The sequence below is a fragment of the Lepisosteus platostomus genome, chromosome 2 (genome assembly GCF_059453375.1).
Source record: "Lepisosteus platostomus isolate fLepPlt1 chromosome 2, fLepPlt1.hap1, whole genome shotgun sequence".
NCBI classification, from domain to species: domain Eukaryota; kingdom Metazoa; phylum Chordata; class Actinopteri; order Semionotiformes; family Lepisosteidae; genus Lepisosteus; species Lepisosteus platostomus.
Window position 1 is genome coordinate 48,384,133 of NC_142612.1, and position 27,525 is coordinate 48,411,657.

General features: G+C 38.2%; 1 protein-coding gene across 7 annotated transcripts in view; it reads right to left on the bottom strand.

Annotated features, from left to right (window-relative positions):
- Window positions 1-27,525, bottom strand: part of LOC148676410 (neural cell adhesion molecule 2-like) — a 923,711-nt gene that overhangs the window by 101,005 nt on the left and 795,181 nt on the right. For all 7 annotated transcript variants that reach the window (XM_088607785.1, XM_088607777.1, XM_088607759.1 and 4 more), the window contains one exon: window positions 12,983-13,156. In XM_088607785.1, the coding sequence (XP_088463911.1) occupies window positions 12,983-13,156 (174 nt within the window). The remainder of the gene's footprint in view (window positions 1-12,982; window positions 13,157-27,525) is intronic.

Consider the following 27,525-nt stretch of genomic DNA (forward strand, 5'->3'; position numbering starts at 1 on the left):
AAAAAGGAATAAATCAACAGTAAAGAAACCAAAGGATAAAAGAGAAAAGAAAGAAACAAAGGTAGTGAAAGGACAGAAGAGGGAAGCCACTGTCTTCAAGGTCTCTTATATGTCTGGGTCAAGCTACAACTTCTTGAAGTTTAAAAAGGGCTGCCAGGCAGAATAAAATTTTGCAGTTGAGCCACAAAAGAAAAACCTATTTTTTTTAAAGTGGAGAAAGTACATCACATTTCTTAACCAGTGAATGTAGGTGGGTGCAACAAGGTTTTTCCAATGGAGCAAAATCACATGTCTCACTAGTAAACTGGAGAATGCCAGAGTGCCTAACTGAATATTAGATCAAATATGATTAGGAGGGACACCAAAGATACCTATAAGATGAGAGGACTCTAGGGGCACATCTAACATTTTTGAAAGAGATTCAAATATAGACTTCCTAAATGAGTACCAGTTCAAGTGCTGGCAGACCAGTATACATGGAGGAGAGTAGCAGGAGCCTGCTTGCACTTATCACATTTAGGATCAGTGTTTCAGAAAATTTTAGCAAGTTTAACCTTAGAGAAGTGGAAGCGTGAACTATATTAAACCAAGCCTTTCACATATAGATGAGGAATGTATTCGAGACAGAATAGTTTCCCACATATCTTCAGAAAGTCCAAATCCTAAATACTGTTCCCATAGGAATTTCACAGTAGCCAATCCAGTGCAATCTGTAGTGCAATCCAGAGACAGTATAGTGGAATACATTTGGGAAATGACACCTTTAACACTTGGAGTTAACTTAAGCGAAAATCAACAGACATGTCTGGAAGGAGAGCAGGGAAATTTGGCACTTGGTTTTGGATAAAATGTCGAATCTGAAAGGTAATGAAAAAAGTGTGATTTGGGTAACTTAAATTTGCTGGATAGATGCTCATATGAGGAAAAACAACCATTAATAAATAGGTTTCTGAAAGATATAATAGCTTCATAGCTCCAAAGAAGGAATGCCTGGTCTATAACAGAAGGAGGAAACAAATGGTTTACATGGAGAGGAGCACAAATGTGAAGGACTGAAAACCAAAGTGTTTCCTTGTCACGCCCTCTGCTGCCAGAGGGCGCTCCTACTCATTTGTTTCCGGTGCTTTGCTGTCTTTCTGGTGTCTCTTTCTCTCTGGGGCTATATATTTCCGGGTCTTTCATTTGCCTTCGCTCAGCTTTGACTTTTGGATGTCCTGAGACCCGCCTAGCACCAGGTCGCCCCACGTCCGCTACCTGAGGGCATAGGTTTCTATACGGTATATCCTGAACAGCTGAGCCCGGGCTAACCCCCGTCTTGCCGCTATGCATAGGGTTTTTTTCGCTCTACTGCCATTCCACAGTTCGTCCTTTCCGACATCCATGACATTCCTAAGCTGAACCCAAATCCCAGGAGACCACCTAATCAGGGGATTGCTGCTAACTTGGGTAATTGAGAGAGGAAGGGAGGAGCATACCAGGGCTGGTAGAACAGGAAGATGCTTCCGTATATAACCAAGATGGGCAGTGTAACAGGGTATGGGAATACATCCAATAAGAGATCACCCAATTGTTAGCTGCCCAATAATAAAACAAAAACAATGGGCAATGCGAGGCCCCCATCTTTTTTTGATCTATGAAGAAATCCTTTACGTATTCTCGGGGACTTACTATTCCAAATAAAAGAAGATATATTTTGATCAACAGATCTAAAGAAGAATCTGAGAATAACTACTGGAATGCACTGAAATAAGTATAAATTTTAGGTAGGATGTTCATCTTGATGGAGTTCATCTTGTTCATCTTGGTAGACCAATGAGCCAAGTCCTGTTTAGTGCATTCTAATAAAGAAAGAAAATTTGAATTAAAAATGCCAGAAGAGGAGAGGGTTACTTTTATGCCCAGGTAGTTTAAACTATTTGTCTCAATTCTAAGAGGAAACTGATTAAGAGGGCACTTTTGAGCATCTGGGTTTGAGGGAAACAACTCACTCTTATTAAAGTTAAGTTTATAACCATAGCATTTACCAAACCATTCAAGGACAGAGATTACAAGGGAAAGAAAGGAGGCTGGATCTGCTAAATATAGCAATAGATCATCTGCATAAAGGGAGACTATATGCTCAAGGCCACCCCTCACCACTCCCCGTACATGTGGACAGAGATATAGCAAGGAGCTCAATGGCAATAGCAAATTGAAGAGGGGAGAGGGGGCAACCATGCCTCATCCCACAATGTAAGGGGAATTATTGAGAAAAAAATATTATTGTTTGGACAGAAGCCTTGGGAGAAGAGTACAATAGTTTAATGGAGGAGATGAAGTGTGGTCCAAAACCAAATCTTTACATGGTCAAAAAAAGATCCCATTCGAAGGTTTTCTCAGCATCTCAGAAACCATAATCTCTGGTAATAATGAAGTAGGTTTAGTGTAGATAATAAGTTATCTTCTAATGTTGAAGAAACCATGACTATTTTGTATGAACCCTGTTTGATCTGGTGAAATTATTGTTAGTAGGACTGTCTCAAGTTGGTGGACCTGAGCTTTGCCAAGTATCTTCACATCTGCATTAAGAAGAGAAATTGGCCTATAAGAGCTACAATCTAAGGGATCTTTATCATTTTTTAGTAACAATGAAATTGTTGGTTGGCTAAAGGTTGCAGTAAATGCCTGGGTCGAAAGTCACTCTAAAAAGACACAGAACCTAACAAAGGTGTAAGTTGAGAACTGCATTTGTTTTGAAATTTAGTTGGAAACCTGGGCATTTGCTGCTTTGCATGAATTGGATTATCTTCTGGATTTCATCAAGGGAGAGGGGTTGCTCCAAATCAGCAGTAGAGTCAGAACTTATTACAGTAATATCTAAGCCATCAAGGAAAGAATCAAACAATGAGGGATCTGAAGGGGCCTCAGAGGTATATAAGGTGGAGTAAAAAGTACTAAACACATTATTTATTTCCTGCTAGTCTGCAGTGGTTGATCCAGACTGAGACCAAGTCTCTGTAATCAAGTTAGCTGTCGCAGCCTGACGCAGTTGGCGGGCTAGAATTTTACTTGCCTTGTCTCTGTGTTCATATACAGCAATATATTGCATATATTGTAATTGTTCAGTTTAGTTGAAAGTCAATTAAATTCAGTTTGTAAACTTAGCCGTTCCTTGTATATATTTGTTGTGGGAGCTGTTGAATACTGTCTACCAAGATCTAAAATCACGTTAGTTAACTCTGATAAGAGCTGCAAGTGTTTTTTGTTAAGTTGAGCTGTTTATGAGATAATCTGGTCTCATAAATAAGTCTTGAGTGTTTCCCATAGGGTAGAGCTGGAGATGCCTGGAGTAGTATTAGTCTCAAGGAAAAAACGTATTTGTGATGTCATAAACTCAACAAAACTATTGTCAGATAATAACAGGGAGTTGAATCACCAAGAGCTTTGACAGGGAAACTTATTACAAAAGATAAGAGTTAAAATAACAGGAGCTTGATCTGAAATTATAATACTGTCATACTTGCAGGTCTTTACACTAGAAAGCAACTTTTTATCTATAAGGAAGTAGTTTATACAAGCATATGAGTGGTTTACTGAAGAAAAGAAAGAGTACTCCCTGGCAGAGGGAAATAAAAAACACCAAGAATCAGACACTATATGCATGTAAAAAAGAGCTAAGTGCTTGAGCAGGTTTCGAAGGCCAATCAGATTTTGAAGCAGAGCGATCCAAAGGATTTAAAACACAATTAAAATCACCTCCTAAGATCAAATGGGGAGAGTTCAATTCAGGTAGCAAAGTAAACAAGTTAGTCATAAAATTACTGTAATCAAAGTTAGGGGCATAGACATTAGCCAATACTAGGGATGTGTTGAAAAGTTTGCCTTTAACTATCACATACCAACCATTAGAATTTGATATTACATGTGCAGAGATTACTGGAATATTTTTCTGTATTAAGATTGCTGAACCTCTGGCCTTACTATGGAATTTAGAATGAAAAAGTTGTCCCACCCAACCCTTTCGAATACAGTAGTGGTCTGAGGTGCAGAGGTGTGATTCTTGAAGAAATGCTATTCCAACTTTAAGCTTCTGAAGATGCGGGAATACTTTATTACGCTTCACAGGAGTATTTAGACCTTGAACATGCCAACTTATAAAGCTCATGGGGCAAACTGTGACAGTGTATTTTTGGTTAATGGACATCAAAGAGAAAGAGTGATGTAATACATTTAAATGTTACAAGAGAATATGCATAGATGTACAGTGCACCATACAGTGCCTTGCGAAAGTATTCGGCCCCCTTGAACTTTTCAACCTTTTGCCACATTTCAGGCTTCAAACATAAAGATATAAATTTTTTATTTTATGTGAAGAATCACCAACAAGTGGGACACAATTGTGAAGTGGAACGAAATCTATTGGATTTTTGAAACTTTTTTAACTAATAAAAAAATGAAAAGTGGGGCGTGCAAAATTATTCGGCCCCCTTGCGTTAATACTTTGTAGAGCCACCTTTTGCTGCGATTACAGCTGCAAGTCGCTTGGGTAATGTCTCTATCAGTTTTGCACATCGAGAGACTGAAATTCTTGCCCATTCTTCCTTGCAAAACAGCTCGAGCTCAGTGAGGTTGGATGGAGAGCGTTTGTGAACAGTAGTTTTCAGCTCTTTCCACAGATTCTCGATTGGATTCAGGTCTGGACTTTGACTTGGCCATTCAAACACCTGGATACGTTTATTTGTGAACCATTCCTTTGTAGATTTTGCTGTATGTTTGGGATCATTGTCTTGTTGGAAGATAAATCTCCGTCCCAGTTTCAGGTCTTTTGCAGACTCCAACAGGTTTTCATCCAGAATGGTCCTGTATTTGGCTGCATCCATCTTCCCCTCAATTTTAACCATCTTCCCTGTCCCTGCTGAAGAAAAGCAGGCCCAAACCATGATGCTGCCACCACCATGTTTGACAGTGGGGATGGTGTGTTGAGGGTGATGAGCTGTGTTGCTTTTACGCCAAACATATCGTTTTGCATTGTGGCCAAAAAGTTCGATTTTGGTTTCATCTGACCAGAGCACCTTCTTCCACATGTTGTGGCAAACTTTAGACGAGACTTTTATGGATATCTTTGAGAAATGGCTTTCTTCTTGCCACTCTTCCATAAAGGCCAGATTTGTGCAGTGTAAGACTGATTGTTGTCCTATGGACAGACTCTCCCACCTCAGCTGTAGTTCTCTGCAGTTCATCCAGAGTGATCATGGGCCTCTTGGCTGCATCTCTGATCAGTCTTCTCCTTGTCTGAGCTGAAAGTTTAGAGGGACGGCCAGGTCTTGGTAGATTTGCAGTGGTCTGATACTCCTTCCATTTCAAGATGATCGCTTGCACAGTGCTCCTTGGGATGTTTGAAGCTTGGGAAATCTTTTTGTATCCAAATCCGGCTTTAAACTTCTCCACAACAGTATTACGGACCTGCCTGGTGTGTTCCTTGGTCTTCATGATGCTCTCTGCGCTTTCAACAGAACCTTGAGACTATCACAGAGCAGGTGCATTTATACAGAGACTTGATTACACACAGGTGGATTCTATTTATCACCATCAGTCATTTAGGACAACATTGGATCATTCAGAGATCCTCGCTGAACTTCTGGAGTGAGTTTGCTGCACTGAAAGTAAAGGGGCCGAATAATTTTGCACGCCCCACTTTTCATTTTTTTATTAGTTAAAAAAGTTTCAAAAATCCAATAGATTTCGTTCCACTTCACAATTGTGTCCCACTTGTTGGTGATTCTTCACATAAAATAAAAAATTTATATCTTTATGTTTGAAGCCTGAAATGTGGCAAAAGGTTGAAAAGTTCAAGGGGGCCGAATACTTTCACAAGGCACTGTACAAATAATCCAACAAAGATCAAGAAACGAGGCATTAGAAAAAAGGGGAGAATGGAAAGTGAACAGAAAAAGAACAGAATCCCCTCACCCCACCCTTGTCACCTCCCCAATCGAGGTGACAGCAAACCATGTAGGAAATATTGAAGTCATGTGGGGAAAGAAAGTGTAGACTGACACACTAATACCTAAGCTCCTATTACTTAATTACATTATAAGCATGCAAACAGAAACTAAGTGGTGGTAGTTAACAAATACCCTTTTTCTTCAATATATTGGAATCAACAAGGTAGAATCTGAATCAATTTAACAGTTTATGAGCAGAAAGATGAAAATTGTCATAAACTGTGATCCCAAACTATTCTACATAAACAAGAATTATTTCCAGTAAATGCAAATTACTTGATACGGGCAGTGTACGACTGCAGACCTTAACTAAGTCAAAGCACCTCCCCAAATGTTCAATGTTCAGACAAAAAATTAAAAAAAAGAGTCATCACACTGTATGTGACATGAAGCCACAATTACATAAAATATAAATTAACAAAAAGGGAGGATAAAACTTTAAGACTTCATAAATTCATAAAGATAAAGTTGAAATCTCTACAAGAGACCTAGAAAACTAAATACAGTTACATGTATTCACCATCAAGTAGAACTTTATAATTACTTATTTGTTTACAAACGGCAGGGAGACACTGAAATAATAACAATGAACGAGTACCTAGTAGCCATTTTTCTTCAAAAACAAATGGGAAAAAATTCACAAAAAAAGAAAATATCATGTCAATAGGCTGATCTGTATGTTACCTGAAACCAGTATGTTTCAGGTGAATATATCCATCTTGAGGCAAGAGGTAGCACTGACAGTTAAAAAAAAAGTGTAAAAAATGAAAAAACAAAGTTTAGCTTGAGGTAATCTTATCTTTGTAGAAAGCGGCAGCATCCCCAGGAGTAGTGAAAATCAACCGACAGTTTTCATGGACAATCATCAGCTGAGCAGGGTATAATATGCTGTATTACACTCCAGCAAGTTGTTCCTTGTCTCTCGCCAGGTACAGCATTTTTTCCTTCATATAAATTGTGCACGCACAAAATAAGGGGAAGGGGCTCATCCCCTTCCATGGGCCGTGGCACAAGCAAGTGCTGAGCGCAATCTAGGACAGGAGTGGGTTTCACTTCATCCTTGCCTTAAAGATCAACCAGGAACTGAAAAACAGAGGCAATAGGGTCGTGGCCCTGTGCTCCCTCAGGAACACTGATGATGCGTAGATTATTTTTCCTACCTCTTGCATCTAAGTCCTCCACTTTCTGTTTAAGCATCTCATTCTCCACAGAAGTGTTTTACTTGTGGCCTCTAATCCCATGACCCTCCGAAATATCAGATAAGAACCTCTAAACCTCCTGCACCCAGCTCCAGTAGGATTCAAGGGTGTTCTGAAGCTTAGCGATTGCCTCTCAGATTTCAGATCTGAAGGACTTAATATAAGCTTGTATCTTGCTCACCACCAACATCAGCGCTGTCAGTCCGCCATTACTCTCCCACGAAGCGACGTTACTGTCGGTCTGGAATGATTTGGAATCCAAATGAGTGGATTCTGTCGATTATCTCTTCTTTTTTATCGTTTTTTATCTTGGTTTTATAGTAAATAAAACTGGAAGGATCAGATATCAGTACTATTACAGATAGAACAAAATAAATTACCCTGTTCGTGGGGAAAAAAAAGTAAAGCAGGAGCACCTAACACACATCTACATCCAAGCCATGCTCAACAGCACCCTCCTAAAGCTATATTTTTCGGTGCTTTGAAAGGTCTTTGATCTTCATGCTTGAATCCATATTTAAAATTGCCTCACTTACAGCACCTTACAAAGTCAGGTTTATGTATTCTGAAATTATATGAATCCATTCAAGTAATAGTGTAACTGTGTTACAAAGCAATTCTGTGCACCTGAACTTTAGTTAGTTTTGTTTGTAGTAAAAGTGAATATGTATAAAATCAACATATTTTCATCAGGTCATTAAAACCCTAATTAAAGCAAACAGAAAACATGATAAGAAAAAAATGACCATTAATGGGGTAACCTGCCTGGATAAGAACAAACACCAATGCATAAGAATGGGGCTCCGAGAGCCCCCAAAATTAATAAGAGAAACTCAAATATTGATGAAAAATGATGGTATGCTTTGCAGATTGGATGCATAAGAGTTAAATGAAAGGTTCAAGAGAAGCTTTACGAATATTTCCAAATTATCTAGAGAGAAAATGTTTGGAAAACAAAGAAATACTGCTGAAAGGGAACAAATGAGGACCCCATAACATTGTATCAGATTCATATACTGTACAGTATTTACAGTATATCAGATATACAGCACATTGGGTTTGGATTTGATGTAAACTTCATAACGTCAGGAGAAAAGCACTCAGGGGATTACAAGCAGACATAAGGAGTCCTCGATGGGCAAGGAAGAGTACTCTGCCAAGAAATGACTGGATATTATTTAATACCAGTCAGTTTAAATAGTGCATTGAGGATGTGGTATAGGAATCATTGGCAAGTCCTTCTCTATTAATTTTTCAAAGAGTTAATTTTTCAAAGAGTAATGAAGTTATGGTTGTCTGAGATTAATATATATGTTCGTAAAATAGATACAGTAGGTTGGAAATAAATGCTTGAAGTAATGAATGACTTGTTAGAGGCTTGTGCTTCCCTTCAAATTAGTCTGAGAAGATTATGCAGCATACAGAAGATGATATACTGGAATGTGACTTCTGATAAGGTGTAGAACTAGCCTCAGTGGTCCAGTGTATATTAAGAAATTGTTACAGATAGAAACCCAGGAGAGATTACTGGAAAGTTTCTCGATTTATAGAGATGTAAGGAATATTTATTTATAATGTGTACCATGGACTGATTTTGATTCCAACTGGAACTCCCCTTTAATTATAAATAATCTACACCAACAAGCAAATAAATAAGCATATTTAATACATTTTCACCAGCATATTAAAAAAAAAACATCAAAACAAACCTTGTATCAAATGAAACAAGATAACCAGTGCTTCATAGGCTGTTTCCCAATTCAAAATATGACAAAGCAATCACTTAATTAATCTGAAAATGCAGTTCAGGAAAGTTCCAAAGTCCGTTGATAATTTATCAATAACCCAGCACATACAATTGCAAAAGTTGTATTTTTTATGTAAAATATATGCAAAGAAACTATAAAAAGTATATCCATATATGAGAGACTACACTCATCTCTAGGCTTGGAGACAACTGAGTACTATTGGCAACATGTGGAAAAATACCACCTGATCTAAAAAGCTGATCTAATTGGTTCAAATTGCTGTCATTCATTGTGATTAGAGACAGTACTTCCACTATAGGCTTTGCTTTTGCTTTTGCCAGCTTTGTTTACATGTTGGGTAATTATCTGTCAGATTCTTATTGGTAGTCATTAGTTCATACCTGGTGAATGATGAGTGATAGCCCCTCATCTTTAGATACACTTCCTCATCACATCAAACCCCTGGTGAAAAACCCCACTGCTGACGTTTTTAAATCTTACTTCAAGATTTACTTGTTCTTGTAGGATGTCAACATTCTCAACAAGATCTTCATTCTTTCTTTCAATTTAATAATTTTTACATTTATTTCTATTTCTCTTTTCTGCTTCTGTACATTTTACTACATCTTTTACTTTCCTTTGCTATTTTATTACTAAAAATGACTGTTTTAGTCTTCACTGCAATATTACTTTGTATCACTCTCTTGAGCTTTCTAACAAACTTTTTGAGCTGTGCTTGCGCCACATTATGCTAAAGTTCACTGTAGCTCTTTTCCTTATGTGGACCGTGTTCTTTTTTTAACGCTTTAGAAAGTGTTTTCTTTCTTCTTATATTCTTCATCATTGATTTATTTAACAATTTGGCCTACTGCCTGCCTGCTTTCATTTACTCACTTGTGGGATAAATCTGTTCTGAGCTTCAGACAGAATCACTTTATTGGGTTGACATCCGTTTCTTGTTAAGTTGTGTCTTCCAAAGTCCTTTCATCTAACCCACTGTTATAATGGATGTGTGCAAATATTAAGGACATTTCTGTAAATTCATACTAAAATAGCATAACATTTCTTCTAAGCATAATTTATTTTACTATTGTTCCCCTGAAATTGACTTATCTTAAAGGGTGTTAAAGCAATCTTTTTAAAAAAAAAAAATTATCCATTGTTTATATGTTGAAATGCAAACCATTTTAACACATGGACTGGATAATTGCTCATCATTAAGCCTTTAGTAATACATGCAAATCACTTTATTATGCATGTTTTAAGTGCAACAGATATTGCTTAATTTAATGCTGTAATGTATTTAAAATGAGCTCACTAACAAATGCAACAAACAGTGAAATAAGGCAATTCAAGCATTTCATTAGGAGTTTGAAGTGGGAATGTTTTAAATGAAAAAAACGTAAGCATTGATGCCACAGAGAAAAATACAATCTGCATGAGCTGTAAGTACATATCAGATGGAAATATCAATAGTAGATGGAATGAGGAAGATGGAAAGAGAGAAATAGATGGAAAGACGACCAGATAGGCATAATACAATCCTAGTCATGGAAGGCCATTGTCTCTGCAGGTCTTCATTTGAACTTGGTTCTTAACAAGCTCGATCATCTTCTTACTGGCATAATGGGACCAATTTAATTTAATTTAATTTAATTTAATTTTACTTCTTCTTCAGGTGCTGGTGCTTACCTGTTCCAGACTCACCTGTTCCTCAAGACTGACACTGCCTAAATCTGGTATACAATCTGCATAGGTCTAAAATGCTACAATAAACCATTAAAATATTCAATTATGTTTAGTATGTCAAATAACTCATTTATGTATTAACTTTTGAAATGAAACATAACTCAAAACATCCTCACATCACTTTTAATAACCACTTATCAAATAAAGGTTCACAGTAGCCCAGAGCCTATCCCCTGAAGCACCAGGCACAAGCAGGACAGCACTCAAACAAGCACTCACATTTCACATCAGGCTGATTTTTACAGAAGCTAATAAACTTACCACCATGTCTTTGGACTGTGGGAAGAAACTGGGACACCTCATGGAAATCCACATGAACATGGGGAGGACATACAAACTCCTCAAAAATACAGCACCTCAGCAAATGAACCCAGGGACCCAGTGCTACAAGGCAGCAATGTTAACCACTGTGCTACTGTCCCTCCCATAACACAAAAAAGTGATATAGAAAATAATCCCATTTATAAACAAAGTCTATGACAGTACAGTATGTCACTATGTAATTTGATAATTAGTGATATGTCAAAGGAAGATGTCATAATCTATTGAGGTTCTATCTCAGTTTGTACAGGATTTACTTATATTTACAAGGTGGCAGGTGAAATAAATCTTTTTGAATGTGAAGGAACTCCACATAATATTGTACGGTTTATATTTCCCTAGCTAGTCTTTCAAAGATCATAAAATACAATTATGTTTTATGTGATGAAATCTATCTTTTTTCACCACCCTCAAGCTAGTTTCAAATAATACTCTTCTGTATAATGCAGTTTTAAAAACAGTGTCATTAGCACTGTTAGTGCAAAAAATAGGCCCTGAACATGCACTTACCTAGAAATATCAATTGCACATATCACTACTTTACCCAGTAGCACAGCTCTAAAGCTATTACAACTGCTCATACATATTCGTGTACAACAATTTGGTTCTATTCAGCTATGTCTTCATAAATAGCAAATAGCTCAATCTTTCAAGTTTAAAGTGATTTCTATAGCTTCATGTTATATTAAGCAAAAAACTAAAAAGTAGTGATAATAATCTCTTTGCATTTATGTACAGTAGTTTGTTTCATCCCAAGGGATACCAAAGTGCTTTACATATACTCTAGGAGGGGAGCCACTTCATTCTTTCCCTAAGTGCAACAACATCTAGGACTTAAAATCAAAGTTTGCTGTTTGCTGATCCTCTCTGATCAAAGCTTTGAAGCTTAGTAAACAACAAAAGGTGTAAACAGTTTCTGAGTAGAGAAGAAAATGGAAGACTAATGCAGTATGAAAAAATAAACTAAACAGTTGTTTACATTTAATATTCTATCAGATGATTATTTGTACATTAATATTAGATGAGAACTGATAACCTATTGCTTCAAAAGGTTTGGTTACATTGTCTTGTGTATTTATGTTGATTTTGTCAAAAATAATTCTGCCTTATTTAGATTTACTGGCTTTTAGACAATTTTTTGTCATGTTGATAGCATTACAAGCTAAAGACGTATTGGGGGAATTAAATATGGAGATCCTATTGTGTTGGCAGATTCCTGTGATTCCCCTCCAATTTCAGAAGGGAATTAAGCTTTACTTTCTCTCCTCTGACAGATATACAGAGCTATTCAAGTCCCTATATTTCCACCAAAAAATTAAGTATTCATGTGAACAGTATATTAGAATGGGCAGGTGTGAACATAAAAATGTGAATAGCATTTCATTTTTTTTGTCATGATCATTACTGTATTTTTTTTCTTTGAACTTGTTGATACCAAACTAAAAACACAGCTATGACATAACCTGTTTTTGAAAATTTACTTCCACTTCATTCTGTTTCAAAATCACATAATTCTTCACAAAATTCAGAACTGACTTTAACATGAGGATTATTTGCCATGCTTATAATAATTACTAAAAGCCATAATTTATTTATTCTTTACATTATCTTTTAATGATTTAATGTCTCATTGCAACCTGCAGTGACATGAATCTGTTGGTGTGTCTAGTGTCTTCATACTGTACTTCATGTTTAATTTTGCAAATGTTCTTTAAGACTTAATGTTTGATGTTATCATGCTTTTCTCTAAGAAAGCACACACTGCATGTACAATATTAATATTAATTTTGGCAGCATTTCTTCAGCCTGGGAAAAGAATAATATATTTTACCATATCACAGCAAACCCCAGCTGAACTTGCCTAGAGTAGCTTAGGCCAGTGAGGCCAGTGGCCTGCTGAGTGCTACAACTAAGGTCATCATTTCCTAAGTAGATTAGTAGCAAGGAGCTGGATCAGTACTGCTCAACTTGGTGCACTTACTCTGAACACCATTTGACTTGACATCTCTCCAGTCCTGCAACCCGATATCCCTGTATTTGACCAGATAGTGTCCAATAGGTACTCCTCCATGAGAGTCTGGTTTCATGAAGGACACGGTGGCCCATCTCTGAGATACTGAGCTCAGCCGCACTGCATAGGGATTTGATGGAACATCTGAAAAAAAGCACAAAATCATGATCATCCGTCTCACAATGATACGTTTTAATAATTCTTACAAATGTTTAAGTGTCCGTCAACGTTCCTGTGTGATTATTATAAGTCAGCCTGCATTAATTACAAATTCTACATATTGTATATTATTTCCATTCTACAGCATGAATTAAACACTAACAGTTTGTCTTGGTAATATCACCTCATATTAGATGACAATTTGTTCTTCATTGAAATAAAACAACACAGAAGGGAAGTTGCATCTACAGTCAATGTTGATAGGGTTACCAAACTAACTTAGATTTCAATAATAACAGCAATCCCCCCACAATAGACTGCATGTACTCTCATGTTATACATAATACCTAATTATTGTCTATATAGTATATAATGGGTATAATCAGTGTCAACCAACGACATTATTGCCTACCAATTGACAGCTGCCACAACCAGGTGTAATATAGCTCAATGATTATTAATTGACATATGGAAGAGAAACACACACACAAAAACAGCACTGATTTTAAAAAATGCCTATATGCAGCACTGTAAAAAGCTTATAAAATAATCAATCTTCTAAAATGCATTTTAGAGAAAGATTTCATACTGGTATACTACTTGTTGTTATGTGATGATATTCATCATCTTCATAATTCAAGCCAGCATTACTGGACCTGTCTTTTGGTTCACTAAATACTGTTTGTATGCTAAGCAACTTCAGGAGGCTAGAAGATACCTGAGATATAATGGATCAAATACTAGCTGAGAAGAAGCCACACAACAAGAACATGTGTGAATTGTACTGATTTTCATTTTAATTATAAGAAAAGGTACAAAGAAGTGTTGAACCCAATAACATTAAGTTGTGTTTTTAATGCTTCTCAGTAAATTAAACTAAAATCATTACCAGTTCATAGCCTTAGAATTAGATTTCAGAAGTTAAACAAAATTGAAACTCATCAGTAGTGAGATGTATGAGTCCTCTAAGGCAGGGGTCCCTGATCCTTTATAGAGGACCACACATCTGCTGGTTTTAATTCCAGCTAAGCTTAATTACCTAATTGAAGCTATAATTGAACTAACAAGTTGCTTGATTGGATTTGCCGTAACAGCTCAAATTGATCCTATTATTAAGTCAATAATGAATTTAGTTGTGTAATTTACAGCTGGGAATAAACCAAAACCGATATTGTGTGGGCCTCTTGGACTAGGATTAGTCCATAATCTAAGGAAAACTAGACTGCTGCTGTAATCAGTGTTGTGCAAAAGTATGTAGCATTCTTCTCTGGACGTGTAGACCACAAATTCCAAATGAATCCCCAATATTGTAATAGGTACCACTATGCTGTAGAAGTTGCTACAATTTGTATGAGATTTGAAAATGAGCTCCTGACTGCTTGGTACAGACTTATGTCTGTTTAACTCATGAAAGATGCTGTGTTTGACTTGATAAAAATCAAACGTCACTGCTTTCAGTGTCTATGCCTTTACTAAAGATCCAGTGCCTCTACCTTCATGAATAATCCATTATCACCAGTGGCCCACCCTGATTGATCCTAGGCCTACCCAATCAATTCAAGGTAATTACATTTTTTTTGTGTGTGTGATTTCTTGTTTGCGTTACATGATTTGCTTTTTTATGTTACATGATTTGATTTTAATTTACTATTGGCTCACTGTATTTTTTTTACCAATAATAAAATTGCAGTGGGGCAGTGCATGCGTAGCTGTAGCCTAATTGGCTATCGTCATCATCAGACACTCTTAGAGCTATCTTGTGCTAGGTTTGTGGTTCAATAGCCAATGTCAAAGCAAATGAATATATCTATGTTTTTCAAAAAGCCACGTTTAAACGACCAGACCAGCCCCGAAACAAATGATAAGACACGTGAGATGCTACAGGCTGCTGTGGAGATGACGGGGGTGAACACTACAACCATAATTTCTTCATCTGAGGCGAGTCTACCTTCAGCCTCAAAAGACGAGTGACAAGACCACCAACAGATTTGTCTGCCATTGATGAACCAGCCACTCAACCCAAGTTGCAATCATTCCCAGCAATGACACTAGGAAAGGCACGGTGTTTTTTGATAAAGTAATATGAACAATTTAAATGGCTAGAATACAGTATAGCTAAGGATGCAGTTGTAGCTGCAAGGCTTATTAATACAGGTATTATGTTTGCTGCTCCCTTGCCAGTCCCTCTCTCCCTCATCTCAGTGGTGCTGGACACAGAGAGGCCATTCCATTTAGTTCAGATTTAAGGTGTTTTTCTGTCTGATAGAGTTTCCTGATAAGGAACAACTACCAAGGCTGAGATTCTCCAGCCACCCTAATAAATGGTCATCTCTGGTGCCTTACTGTCTGGGAGATTCCAAGGGAGAGTCTTATCCTAAGGTTAACAACCCTAAGGTCAGAGTGCATTGTTACTCATCCCCCACCTCAATCAGCCAATCAGGAACTGGTAGGGCAGGACAACCCCATGTGGGTCTCAAATGCCTGTGAAACTTTCAACCAATGAACGACCGTAGTTCCTCCAGATAAAAGAGGCAGCACAGGACCCAGAAGGTGCCCCTCCAGAACATTCTTAGACTTAGCTCAGACAATCACGTGACTCCAGTGAGTCCGAGTGCCAGGACTTTACTTTGTTCCAAGAGTCGAGACCGGAGGTCGCCCGCACGTAACCAAATGTTCCACCCGAGGTTAGCCCAGCAGCAAGCCTCGTTAACCGCCGGGAACCCCACCGCAAACGCTCGCCTGATCAACGAGTGAACTACAGTTGGAACTGTCGACAGCTGAATTTCAGCATTCAGGACTAGCGTTATATCGGGAACGAACCGGTCTTCTTCCCTTCTAAAGAGTGTGACTTGTTGGACCCATAGTCACTTTTTCATGTGCACAAACACTTGCTAGTTCAGCCAAGACTAACTAGCCGGTCTTCAGAGAGCCCACTGCCAGCGTGCCACAGCAGGAATCTCTCCCTCCTTCTCCCCCACCTCACGCCGAACCAGGACAGCCTGGCACTGGGCCAGAGGACGCTAATTGGACGCAGCAACAGCCTGTTGCTGTTCCCTTGTGTCCATGGGAGATCTGAATCCACACAGATTGGATAAGTATTCAACATTCTGCATTACAGCTCGAGAATTCAATTGTTACCTCAACCCCAGTTGATGTCAATTTAATTCCTATGAGTTACATACTTGCTTTTGAGTAGTGTAGAAGTTGTAATCAAAGCTCATTAAACGAAACGGCATAAATGAATGGTATACTGAATGTATGTCTCTTTTGGTTTGTAACTCCTTGTAATTGAAAATACTGCATACCTTTTGTGTTTTGCTAACCCTCACTATAAGTTCTGTTATGTTTATATGCACATTTTATGTATTAATAAATGTATTCTAATGCATTAGTATTCGTGTGTGCATTGCTGAGTTATTTCGCAAGGTTGGTTTTCTAATAGCCATCAAATAATTATTTTGTGGCTTACTGCAACAATTAATAATTGTCCCAGTAAATGCACAAAACCCCTATACAGTGTACTGCAAAGTCTGCAGACACTTCCCAGAGATGCATACCAAGTTAGTGTTCAGTAGAGAAGGATTTAAAAATTGTAAATATTTTAGACAGGCTTGTTAAAAAAATAAGAACAGTAAAGAGCATCATATAGCACTTAGCAAGTCAGAGGCATACATGGTGGCCATGCGCCACACAGCTGTGGGACAGAGCTAAATCAACTACAGGGGGATGCTAACATTTCATTTATAGAGAGAAACCGCCAGCCTGTAAAAGTTGTTTTGGATATTGTCTTGATGTGTGCAAAGCAGGATATTCCACTTCGATATAATTATATTCATGTACTGTAACACAAACAGTAGTATATACACATATCACCACGGGTTTTCTTTTTAGTTTACATTTCTTGAAAAACTAAAATAGTAATATTATGGACACTCTATTGACTTTTTTATATTTCTAAATATATGAAAAATATGAATCTAAGACATTTATTAATAACAATGAATATTTTCAAACTGCTATTGATATCATTATCATCAATATGTGAAAAAAGTGAATCCTGTTTTTTTGTGGTCTGTAGCTCAAATCCTGCTGTAGCGGCAATGCTTGTTAATAAGACAGAATTAAGTGTTGCTGTGCTTTCCCAAATGAGGCCTCATCTCTCTGTTCATCTCGGTGGTGCAGCCACAGAGAAACTATTTATGCAGGCTGATTTAAAGATGTTTTCTTTTGATAAGGGACAGCTCCCAAATGGGGATGCACTTAGCTAAGCCTGGCTATCATGATCAATGGTCATCCATTGGCACCTCTCTGTCTAGGGAGTGCCAGATGGACATCTGGACTGCATTACTAAGTGTCAGGAGTAAGTGACTCATATCTCACGTTTATCAACCAATCAGGGACTGGTAGGGCCGAGTAACACACGTGGGACTCTGATGCCCATGGAACTTTCAGCCAATCAACGAGCTGAAGTTCCTCCAGGTAAAAACAGGCAACACAGAGAGCCTGAGAGATTCAGAAGATTCAGTAAGATTCTGGAGAGGATTCTGTGGACTTTTCTAAAGGGAATTCAAAGGAGAATTCCAGGGCAGGACGGCCCAGGAGCAGAAGGCTCCCAAGGGCAGGACATTCTCGCAGCGCACCTCAGACTCAGCCCGGACAACCACGGAATGGCCAGTGTGTCCGAGTGCCAGAACTTTCCTTTGTTCTAAGAGTCTAGAGCGGAGGTTGCCAGAGAGTAACCAGAGGATCCACCTGAGGTTAGCACCAGCAGCAAGCCTCGTGAACAGGTCAGAACTGTAGACAGCTGAATCACTATTCAGAACTAGCGCTTCACCAGGAACGAACCGGTCCTCTTCCTGACTTGCTGGGACCCACAGTCATCTTTTCTCCTGTGCACAAACTATGCTAGTTAAAGCCAACACTAACTAGCCGGTCAGTGAGCATCTGCAGCGCACCGTCCCAAGCCGCACAGCACAGCCTGGCACCTTGCCAGAGAGCGCGGATTGGACAGCAACAAGCCTGCAACTGTTTTTTTGTGCCTCCAGGAGATCTGAATCCCCAGAGATTGGATGAGTATTCAACTTCAATGCATTACAGCTCGAGAATTCAATTGTTATCCCAACCAGTTGATATCAATTTAATTCCTAAGAGTTATGTACTTGTTTTGAGTATCTAATGTAGAAGTTGTAACCAAGTTCAATTACGAAACGGTCTAAATGAATGATATACTGAACGTATGTCCTCTTGATATGTGTAACTCTTTGTAACTGACTGAATATATACCTTTTGTATTCTGATAACCCTCTCGATAAGATCTGTTAGGTTTAATGCATATTCTATGTATTAATAAATGTATCCTCGTGTATTAGTACCTGTGTGTGTGCGTTGTTTGAACTATATCGCATGGTTGGATTCTAAAGCCATCAAAAGAATCAATCTTGTGATTTACTGCTACAATTAATAATTGTCCCAGTAAATGCCCAAACCCTATAGAACTGGTGCCTTCAGAGAGCCCACTACATTTAATTTGGCGTCCCTGGGCCGGCTATGGCAACATTACAGGGACATAAATATATTATGTAAACTGTATATTGCTGGAATTGGTATTTTAAAGAAAAAAATACATACCAGTATTTCATTTCTCCCAAAACATTTTAAGCATCAAAGTCTTTCATGTGGTTATTTCAGAAACGCTTTTACGTGCTCCTTCTGACCATGTTACTGTACGTTTATATACAGTACTTTGTGAGAAAAGTGATAGTTAAAGGCTTTTCTGTGAATATGCTCGATATCGGTGTAAACAAAAGCATACTTTTAGAATTTGATTAATAGGGAATATAATATGGAGTCGCGTATCTAAAGAAACTAATAACGATATAATTATATTCATGTACTGTAGCACAAACAGTAGTATATACACATGTGAAGTTGGGTGTCCAATCCAGCAATTGCCTCAAGTTTTTTTTTTAACAAATAAACATTTCTTTGAAAATTTAAAATAGCAATAGCAGAACAGCAAAATTATGGACACTCTATTGACTTTTTTGCTTGAAGGTTTGCTTGAGGTTTGCTTGAAATTGCATTGGGGATCTGTGTTCTTTACATCTGAAACATTTTCTCTAATAGCGTTTTCTTCCCAGTTTACCTGATCTTTTGCTGCCTATGCATGCTTACACAGCTCCCTAGGTAAATTATCATACTTGACCGAGAAAGTTTTAGAGAACTTAACATTTTTATTATCAACAAATTGTATATACGACGTTTACATTGGCGGAATTAATTTTTCACTTCAGCGTATGGAGGAGTGTCAGCTGTCAATGAGAGCAGACCCCTCCTCTTAGGCTGGGCAAACGATTTTTTTAATTTGTAAAAAAAATAAAAAAATTAGATATAATGATTTGAACATTTACTGCAATACATTTACTTTGGTGGGTAGACATGTCAGCCTGCAACATTTCAGTTGTGAATCCTTCTTCAGGTGTGAGGGTCTTCAGCTCAAAATGAAACGCTTTGAGTTTGTTATGTAGGGCGCTCTGAACGAGTTAAACTTTAATGCAGGAAAAATATATTTCCCAGAAGCTATACTGATCCTTATGGAAGCCCGTTTCCGCCAGGGAATAAAAAAAGAAACGTTATGGTATTCTTTCTGATGTAGTGCAGTTAAAAAAATATCTCTGATGCTGTTCCTAAATTGATATTGTTTATGACCATCAGACGCTTTTCTTTTCTTTTTTCCAATAGATTGAACAGGACTGGAGTAAAGTAAGCTTTAAAGTAAAGTAAGTTCGAAAATGATATTGGCACGCTTGTAGCTTTTTCACGAAACCTCCTAGAGTTACGAAAACACTTGCTGTGTGTACAAAGTACACTGTAACTGTTTTCACAGCCTTCAATATGTTGTTTTTAAGCCATTTTTTGACCAAGCTCGAATATTCTTTTGTTCATATCTTCGGAAGGGAAACACAGAAAGCCTTCAAACCAAATGCATTTTAAAGACTACGACTTGTGAAAATGTTCACAGCTTGCACATAAAACTATCAGTGAGCTAATTATCTTTTTTAAAACCTTTTTCTCCGATGCATAATTATGCACTAACTGGGACCTGGGGGGACCACTGTGTACACATGTTCACAACGCGAGAAATACTGCTCAATACTGCTTTGTGCGAAAAACCTGTATATCACCATAGGAAGCATAATAGAGTGGCCTCCAATTACTCAGGCTGTAAGCACAGGAATAAAGATTTGTTTGATTTCTGAAACCTTTTCTTTATGTCCTGTTTTCATTCAGGTAAGGGTCAACTATATACACAATACTGCTGAAAGCAGGAAAATTCCTATACTTGACTCAGCAGGGTCTTAAAAACAGCACCCATGGTATTCAAACCGATTTTTTTTACACAGAAGACTGACACAGCTTCGCGTTGTGAATCTGTTTTTCTAAGCAAACATGTGTCCGTGGGGGAAGGTTGAGTGTGTGTCTTTGATTGGAAGACTTGCCCTGTTCTACTTTGAAAATACCTGTGAAACCGGTTTGTTTACAAACAATGCAGACACAGAGACTTAGACAGTGAAGTGAAATTCGAGAGAGAGAGAGAGAGATTTTAAATGCTTTCGGGCTCATGTCAATTTGCGTCCTACACCCTGCGGTACTGCTGTGTACATGCAGTACGAACATGTGATATTTATAAATATAAAAAAATCAATAGAGTGTCCATAATATTGCTATTTTAGTTTTTCAAAGAAATGTTTGTTAAAAGAAAACTCGTGGCAGTAGCTGGATGTGAACACCCGACCTCTAGCTTATAAGTCAGTCACTTAAACCAGTGGAACAGCAGTACATATATACTACTGTTTGTGTTACAGTGCATGAATATAATTATATCGTTATTAATTTGTTTAGATATGCGATTCCATATCATATTCCCTATTAACCAAATTCTAAAAGTATGCTTTGTTTACTCCGATAACAAACATATTCGCAGAAAAGGTTAAAACGATCACTTTTCACAAAGTATATAAATGTACAGTAATATGATCAGAAGGAGCATGTAAAAACGTTTCCGAAATAACCACATGTAAGACTTGTGATGCTTAAAATGTTTAGGGAGAAATGGCATACTGGTGTGTATTTTTTCTTTAAACTACCAATACCAGCAATATACAGTTTACATAATGTGTTTATGTTCCTAAATTAACATCGTTTATGAGCATGTGAAAGGCATGGTTAATCGGAGATTCTCAAAACTTACTTTGTATGATTGGAAACGAATGTGTGATCGGATCACTGAAAAGCTGTGGTGTTACTTTTTGTCAATTAAAAAATGGTCTTTTTGTTTACAAAGAATGTGGACCAGGGTAATACTTTGAGTTTACAGCTTGTCCAAGGTCATTCATTATTAATACTATTAGTAATATCTTTGGTAAAGACTTTGATGCATAAAATATTTCTGCATAATTAAAATATTTATGATAAAGGTAGCTTGTGTACTTTTGCCCTACTGAGCAATCTTGCTTTCATAAAATATACCAACTTTTTAATGTATATTGATTAACATGCTGTAATACACAGTTTAAATTTAAAAGCTCAAATGCTGTACATGAGAGGTTAAGCTTTATTAGCTCTTCCTTGCGGTTTTACAAGGTGATTCCAGATACTATTAACATAATCTAATTTGCATTTGGTAATTTGCAGTATGACGCGTTATACCACGTTTTGATGCGACACGCCCGCTGCATTATACCGCAGCGTACCCTGCTTGTTTTGAATGGCTGCATTTGTAGCTAGCTAGCATTTCTAAGGCAGCTGACCAGGTCTATGCTCCCCTGTTAGACAAATCCAGTTGCTGTGGATATGCAATTAGACAGGAAGTTTGTTTCACCTATGAGTAATTACATCCTACCCCTTCTCAGGTCAAGTAGGCTACTTAAGCTCTGACTAGGGAGTGCTTTGTGCTCTGGTATAGAATTAAGCTCTGAGCATAGTTTTGTGTCAGCTTTGCTCCTGAGTTCTTGCTGTTGTTTCTACCTGAATACTTGACCCTCACTCTACCTTAATCCTCTCCTGTTCTCTTGGAAATCCCCCTTTGTGCTTTGAAACTCTTAAATATGATTCTGGAATTCCTTGGTGCCTTCATTGTGCTGCATCTCTGTATCTCTCTGGTTTTGAACCATGCTTTGCTTTTGACCACTGATCTGGACTATGTTTTGGACACCTTTCTGTCTATGTTCCTTTCCTAATACCACACCATGCTTCCCACATGTTTTGCCTACCTCTCGTCACACATGTTAAAATGATCTTGTAACTCTGAACTTCTTAACTTTTTGTTATCGCTAACTGAATGATCAGCCTTTTGTATCACAATAGATCATAGCTGAAATATTATATTATGTTTGTTTTTGTGCATGTTTTGTTGTTATAACAAATTGTGTACTGTATATTAAGAATCCATGTGTGAGACTGTAAATTCCTATATTTGATTATTTGATATTTTTAACAGGCACCAAAGCACTCTTGCAATTTAGTGTTTCTATTTCTAATTGTTACAGTAAATTAAAAAAGTATTTAGTATTTGTGCAACATTAACTTAAATAACTTATTGGTTATCTTCTCATGTTCTTTTCAATTAACCTAATTAGATTTCACTCCCAGGGTCAATATTATGTATTTCCTTGAACATGTTTAAACAGGATTTTAAGTTCTATCACATTAGATTTATATATACAGTATAGATTTTAAATGAAGAAGCAGTGCAAATCATGAACAGATCTGTTGTTTTCAAAGCAATTACATCAGAGAAGCAATGTAAAGGAAATGGACAGGAGATTGTCCAGTGGATTCACTATTTGATTTTTTTTCCCAAGCGGTTAAAAAGTTCATACATAATACACAATACACAATAACATTGATAAGGGTTAACACAAAGACCTTGTCACGAACAATTCTTTCCGGGCCCTATGCGGACGACATGATCCGGAAGGTGAAGAAACAATAGGGAAAAATATCATGCAGGAGTGAGTCAGGAGACAGGGGGGCGTGTCCGAGGTGAACAGGTGTCCTGGGGAAGTGAGTCCGGGGCGAACAATCCAAGCATAAATCCAAAAGGGAATCCAATACGGGAGGCAGAGTCCAAGACTAGGGGATCCATCCAAAGTAATTAAAAACCAGAACTGGTACGGGAATCAGGAACAGGAAACTAAAACCATAATGGAGCCAGACGCGCCAGGACCTCGGGCTCTCATGAAACGGGATTCAATGACAAGCCTAGGGCAAACGCCTGCGTCTGGCTTTAAAGGTGGAACTAAAGAGGGGCTAGAATAAGGAACAGGTGTGGGGAATGGAACAGAACGAGGAAGGGCTGGAGCGCCCTTAAGAGGAGGAGTAATGATCGTGACAGACCTAGATAAAGTCCATGACTGCTAAACCAACATTCTGAACTTTTTCATAGAGATGCAACGATTTCATTATGTGTAGCATAAATATAACCAAAGTTGATACAGACACTGCCTAACACAGAGACACAACTCTGCATGGGCATAGTTAGGGTCTGCCATTTATCACCAGGCTCCTCAACCTCCTTATCAAACAAACACTTCCTTTATCACTTTAGTGCCTCAGGGGCTTAAGAAACCAAAGAAATTTAATCTCTCCTGCAGAGTTGCTCTCCATAAAAGCAGAAACAAATTAGCAAGAAGCCTTTAAATCCTACAGACTTTATTCCTTTACAGAAGAATATGCATATGTAATGTAGGAATGTAAAATCCTTGTTTATGTATTGTTTGTAAAATCAGAAATAGCACAGATATTTCATTGCAATGTACTTTATATTAAAAAGCCTAGAAGGAAATAGGTCCAAAAATAAATGGGATGGAAAAATGTATTTTTACGCAGCAAAGAGTATAGACTGTGGAGAAATTTCACAAACTCTTTATTAATGTGCATATTTTTATTTTTCTTGTGTAGAAAATAATTCTTGCACAATATATTCTACACATATAATTGTGTATGACATTAGTGAAGTGATGATCTAATTTATATAAATATACTTGTGACAGGGGGATCTCTGTCACCATCTGCAGATGGTACAGCACACAACACGCATTATTCACCTTAAGTTACACACTTTCATACATACTTTCTTGCCGGCTAGCTAGCTCATGATGGTGCACACTCAGGGCTTGGCTAGCAGTTGCTTACTTCATACACACAAAAAATTACCACATTTTATTTCAAAATCAGTTCCTGTTATCTGTAGTGTAGTGATTCATAGCCGTTCAGGGACGCCAAATATGTAAGAAAACTGGCTCTCTGAAGGCACCAGTTCTGTAGGGTTTGGGCATTTACTGAGACAATTATTAATTGTAGCAGTAAATCACAAAGTTGATTCTTTTGATGGCTTTAGAATCCAACCATGCGACATAACTCAAACAACGCGCACACACAGGTACTAATACACGAGGATACATTTATTAATACATAGAATATGCATTAAACCTAACAGATCTTATCGAGAGGGTTATCAGAATACAAAAGGTATATATTCAGTCAGTTACAAAGAGTTACACATATCAAGAGGACATACGTTCCGTATATCATTCATTTAGACCGTTTCGTAAATGAACTTGGTTATAACTTCTACATTAGATACTCGAAACAAGTACATAACCCTTAGGAATTAAATTGATATCAACTGGTTGGGATAACAATTGAATTCTCGAGCTGTAATGCATTGAAGTTGAATACTCATCCAATCTCTGGGGATTCAGATCTCCTGCGGGCACAAAGAAACAGTTGCAGGCTGTTGCTGTCCAATCCGCGCTCTCTGGCTCGGTGCCAGGCTGTGCTGTGCGGCTTGCGACGGTGCGCTGCTGATGCTCATTGTTGGCTTTAACTAGCAAAGTTTGTGCACAGGAGAAAAGATGACTGTGGGTCCCAGCAAGTCAGGAAGAGGACCGGTTCGTTCCTGATGAAGAGCTAGTTCTGAATAGCGATTCAGCTGTCCACAGTTCTGACCTGTTCACGAGGCCTGCTGCTGGTTACTCTCTGGCAACCTCCACTCTAGACTCTTAGAACAAAGGAAAGTTCTGGGACTCAGACACACTGGCCGTTCCGTGGTTGTCCGGGCTGAGTCTCAGGATGGTCAGGAGGCGCGCTGCGAGGATGTCCTGCCCTTGGGAGCCTTCTGCTCCTGGGCCGTCCTGCCCTGGAATTCTCCTTTGAATTCCCTTTAGAACAGTCCACAGAATCCTCTCCAGAATCCCTTCTGAATCTTACTGACTCTCCCTGAATCTCCGTGTTGCCTGTTTTTACCTGGAGGAACTTCAGCTCATTGATTGGCTGAAAGTTCCATGGGCATCAGAGTCCCACGTGGGTTACTCGGCCCTACCAGTCCCTGATTGGTTGATCAAGGTGAGATATGAGTCACTTACTCCTGACACTTAGGAATGCAATCCAGATGTCCAACTCGCACTCCCTAGACAGATAGGCGCCAATGGATGACCATTGATCATGATAGCCAGGCTTAGCTAAGTGCATCCCCCTTTGGGAGCTGGTTTCTTATCACAAGAAAACATCTTAAATCAGCTTGCATGAATTCTTTCTCTGTGGCTGCACCACAGAGATGAACAGAGAAATTAGGCCTAATTTGGGAAAGCTCAGAAACACTTAATTCTGCCTTATTAATAAGCCTCACCGCTACAGTAGAGACACAAACACAAACTCTGAAGGTCTATCGTTATGTTTCTGTATATTAGTACTTAGCTGTGTGAGAGAGTGCTCTGACTGTTTGTTTGTCGTCTTTTTCCGTGTTGCAGTCTGACTTCCGGGTATGGTGGTCTCATTGGTCTAAACCCGATACCCGCTTTTAGCTTGGCTTTGTAGTGTCAATGCTGAGTGGTGCATGTGCACATCTTCCTGTAAAGGAAGTACCATTTATACAGATGGTTACAAATGAGTAAAATGTGTTCAGGTTGGTATTTTTTTTTGTACGTTCTGTATACACTATTGTTTAAAAGAATGAATGGATTGCTATGTTTGGAAATTAGTTTCTCTTGGGGAAATGCAGCTCAATAATTATGTAACAGTGGTACTGTCTGAGGTGGCAAGGCTATACAGTACCTATTTAGGAGAGGGGGGGAGATCTAGGGGGACCTTAGTCTTGCTGTAGCTGCAGAGGGGAGCTGATAGGACCTTAGCGTGGTAGGACTCCTGGTCTCTAATTCTTAGAGGAAGGGTTTATGAGTTTTTTTGTGTATATTTGTTCCATTTTGTTGTTGTTTTTTTTGGCATAAGTAATTGTTTGTGGGGAGCATTGTCCTAATAAACCATCACTTTTGCACGTAAGTGCAATATCAGCTGAGCCAACATTCTGTTTTAAACAGGACTCGCTTGGACACCCCTCATGTCCTCCCTGTGACAATACTATGCTTTTTCTTTGTGAGTTCCCTCAGCAGTATTTTTCTTTTCTTGTTCTGTTTTATGGGTGCATTTGTTTTAGCACTGGTGTTCCTTTGTATTTTAAAAAAGAGAGATTATTTTGCTTTCAGTGCAGTTTTTCGTTTGGGATAAGATTCTCTTCTCTCTGTTGTTTATCTGGTCTCTGGGTTATTTTCACCCTTTTTCTTTATTTCAGGTTTTAATGAGTAAAATTAAGACAATTAGATGAGAAGAAGCAGCCGGACCCTTCTTTCTGACCTGCAATGCAGTCCTCACTAGAGGCTTTGTTGCTGTTCTTAGTTAATAGTTAGTGTCTGTGTACTTTTGTGTTCTGTATGCCCTTGTGTTACTGTACACTAGCCTCTGAGTGCTCTTCCTATCCTCCACCCCATCCCTAAACATAACGCAGTGCTTCTGTGTACTATCAGAGTGTTTGTGCATCCATATTATATACACAGTATTTGCCCAACAATGCTTTTCATACATTTTGGCCCCATTGTACTTTCCTTTTCTTTTGATAACTTTTGATTCTGTGAGCTCTGATCACTGATTTACTATCCCTTCCAGCAAAACAGGATATAGAGAGATCTCTGCATGCCAGTTACTATGGTCTCTTATTATCTGGTGTATAGCTTAACTGCAAACCCACCACCTGCTGCCTAGGACACTTGAATTTGCTTAGTTAGCTGGAGTGCATCCAAAAAATGACTGGTTATAACTTATACCTTGCACTCTCCATAGTGACAGCCTGTTGACTACTAATATGATTACATCTGCTTTTTACTATGCAGGGTATCCTTCTAAAAACAAGAAAAATAGAAGAGGATGAGGAGGTTAAGCTATGAAAAGGCATTTCTTACAACTCACTGACTTCATATTTGACAAAATGGTGACTCCTCATTAACATAATCCAGGTTGCA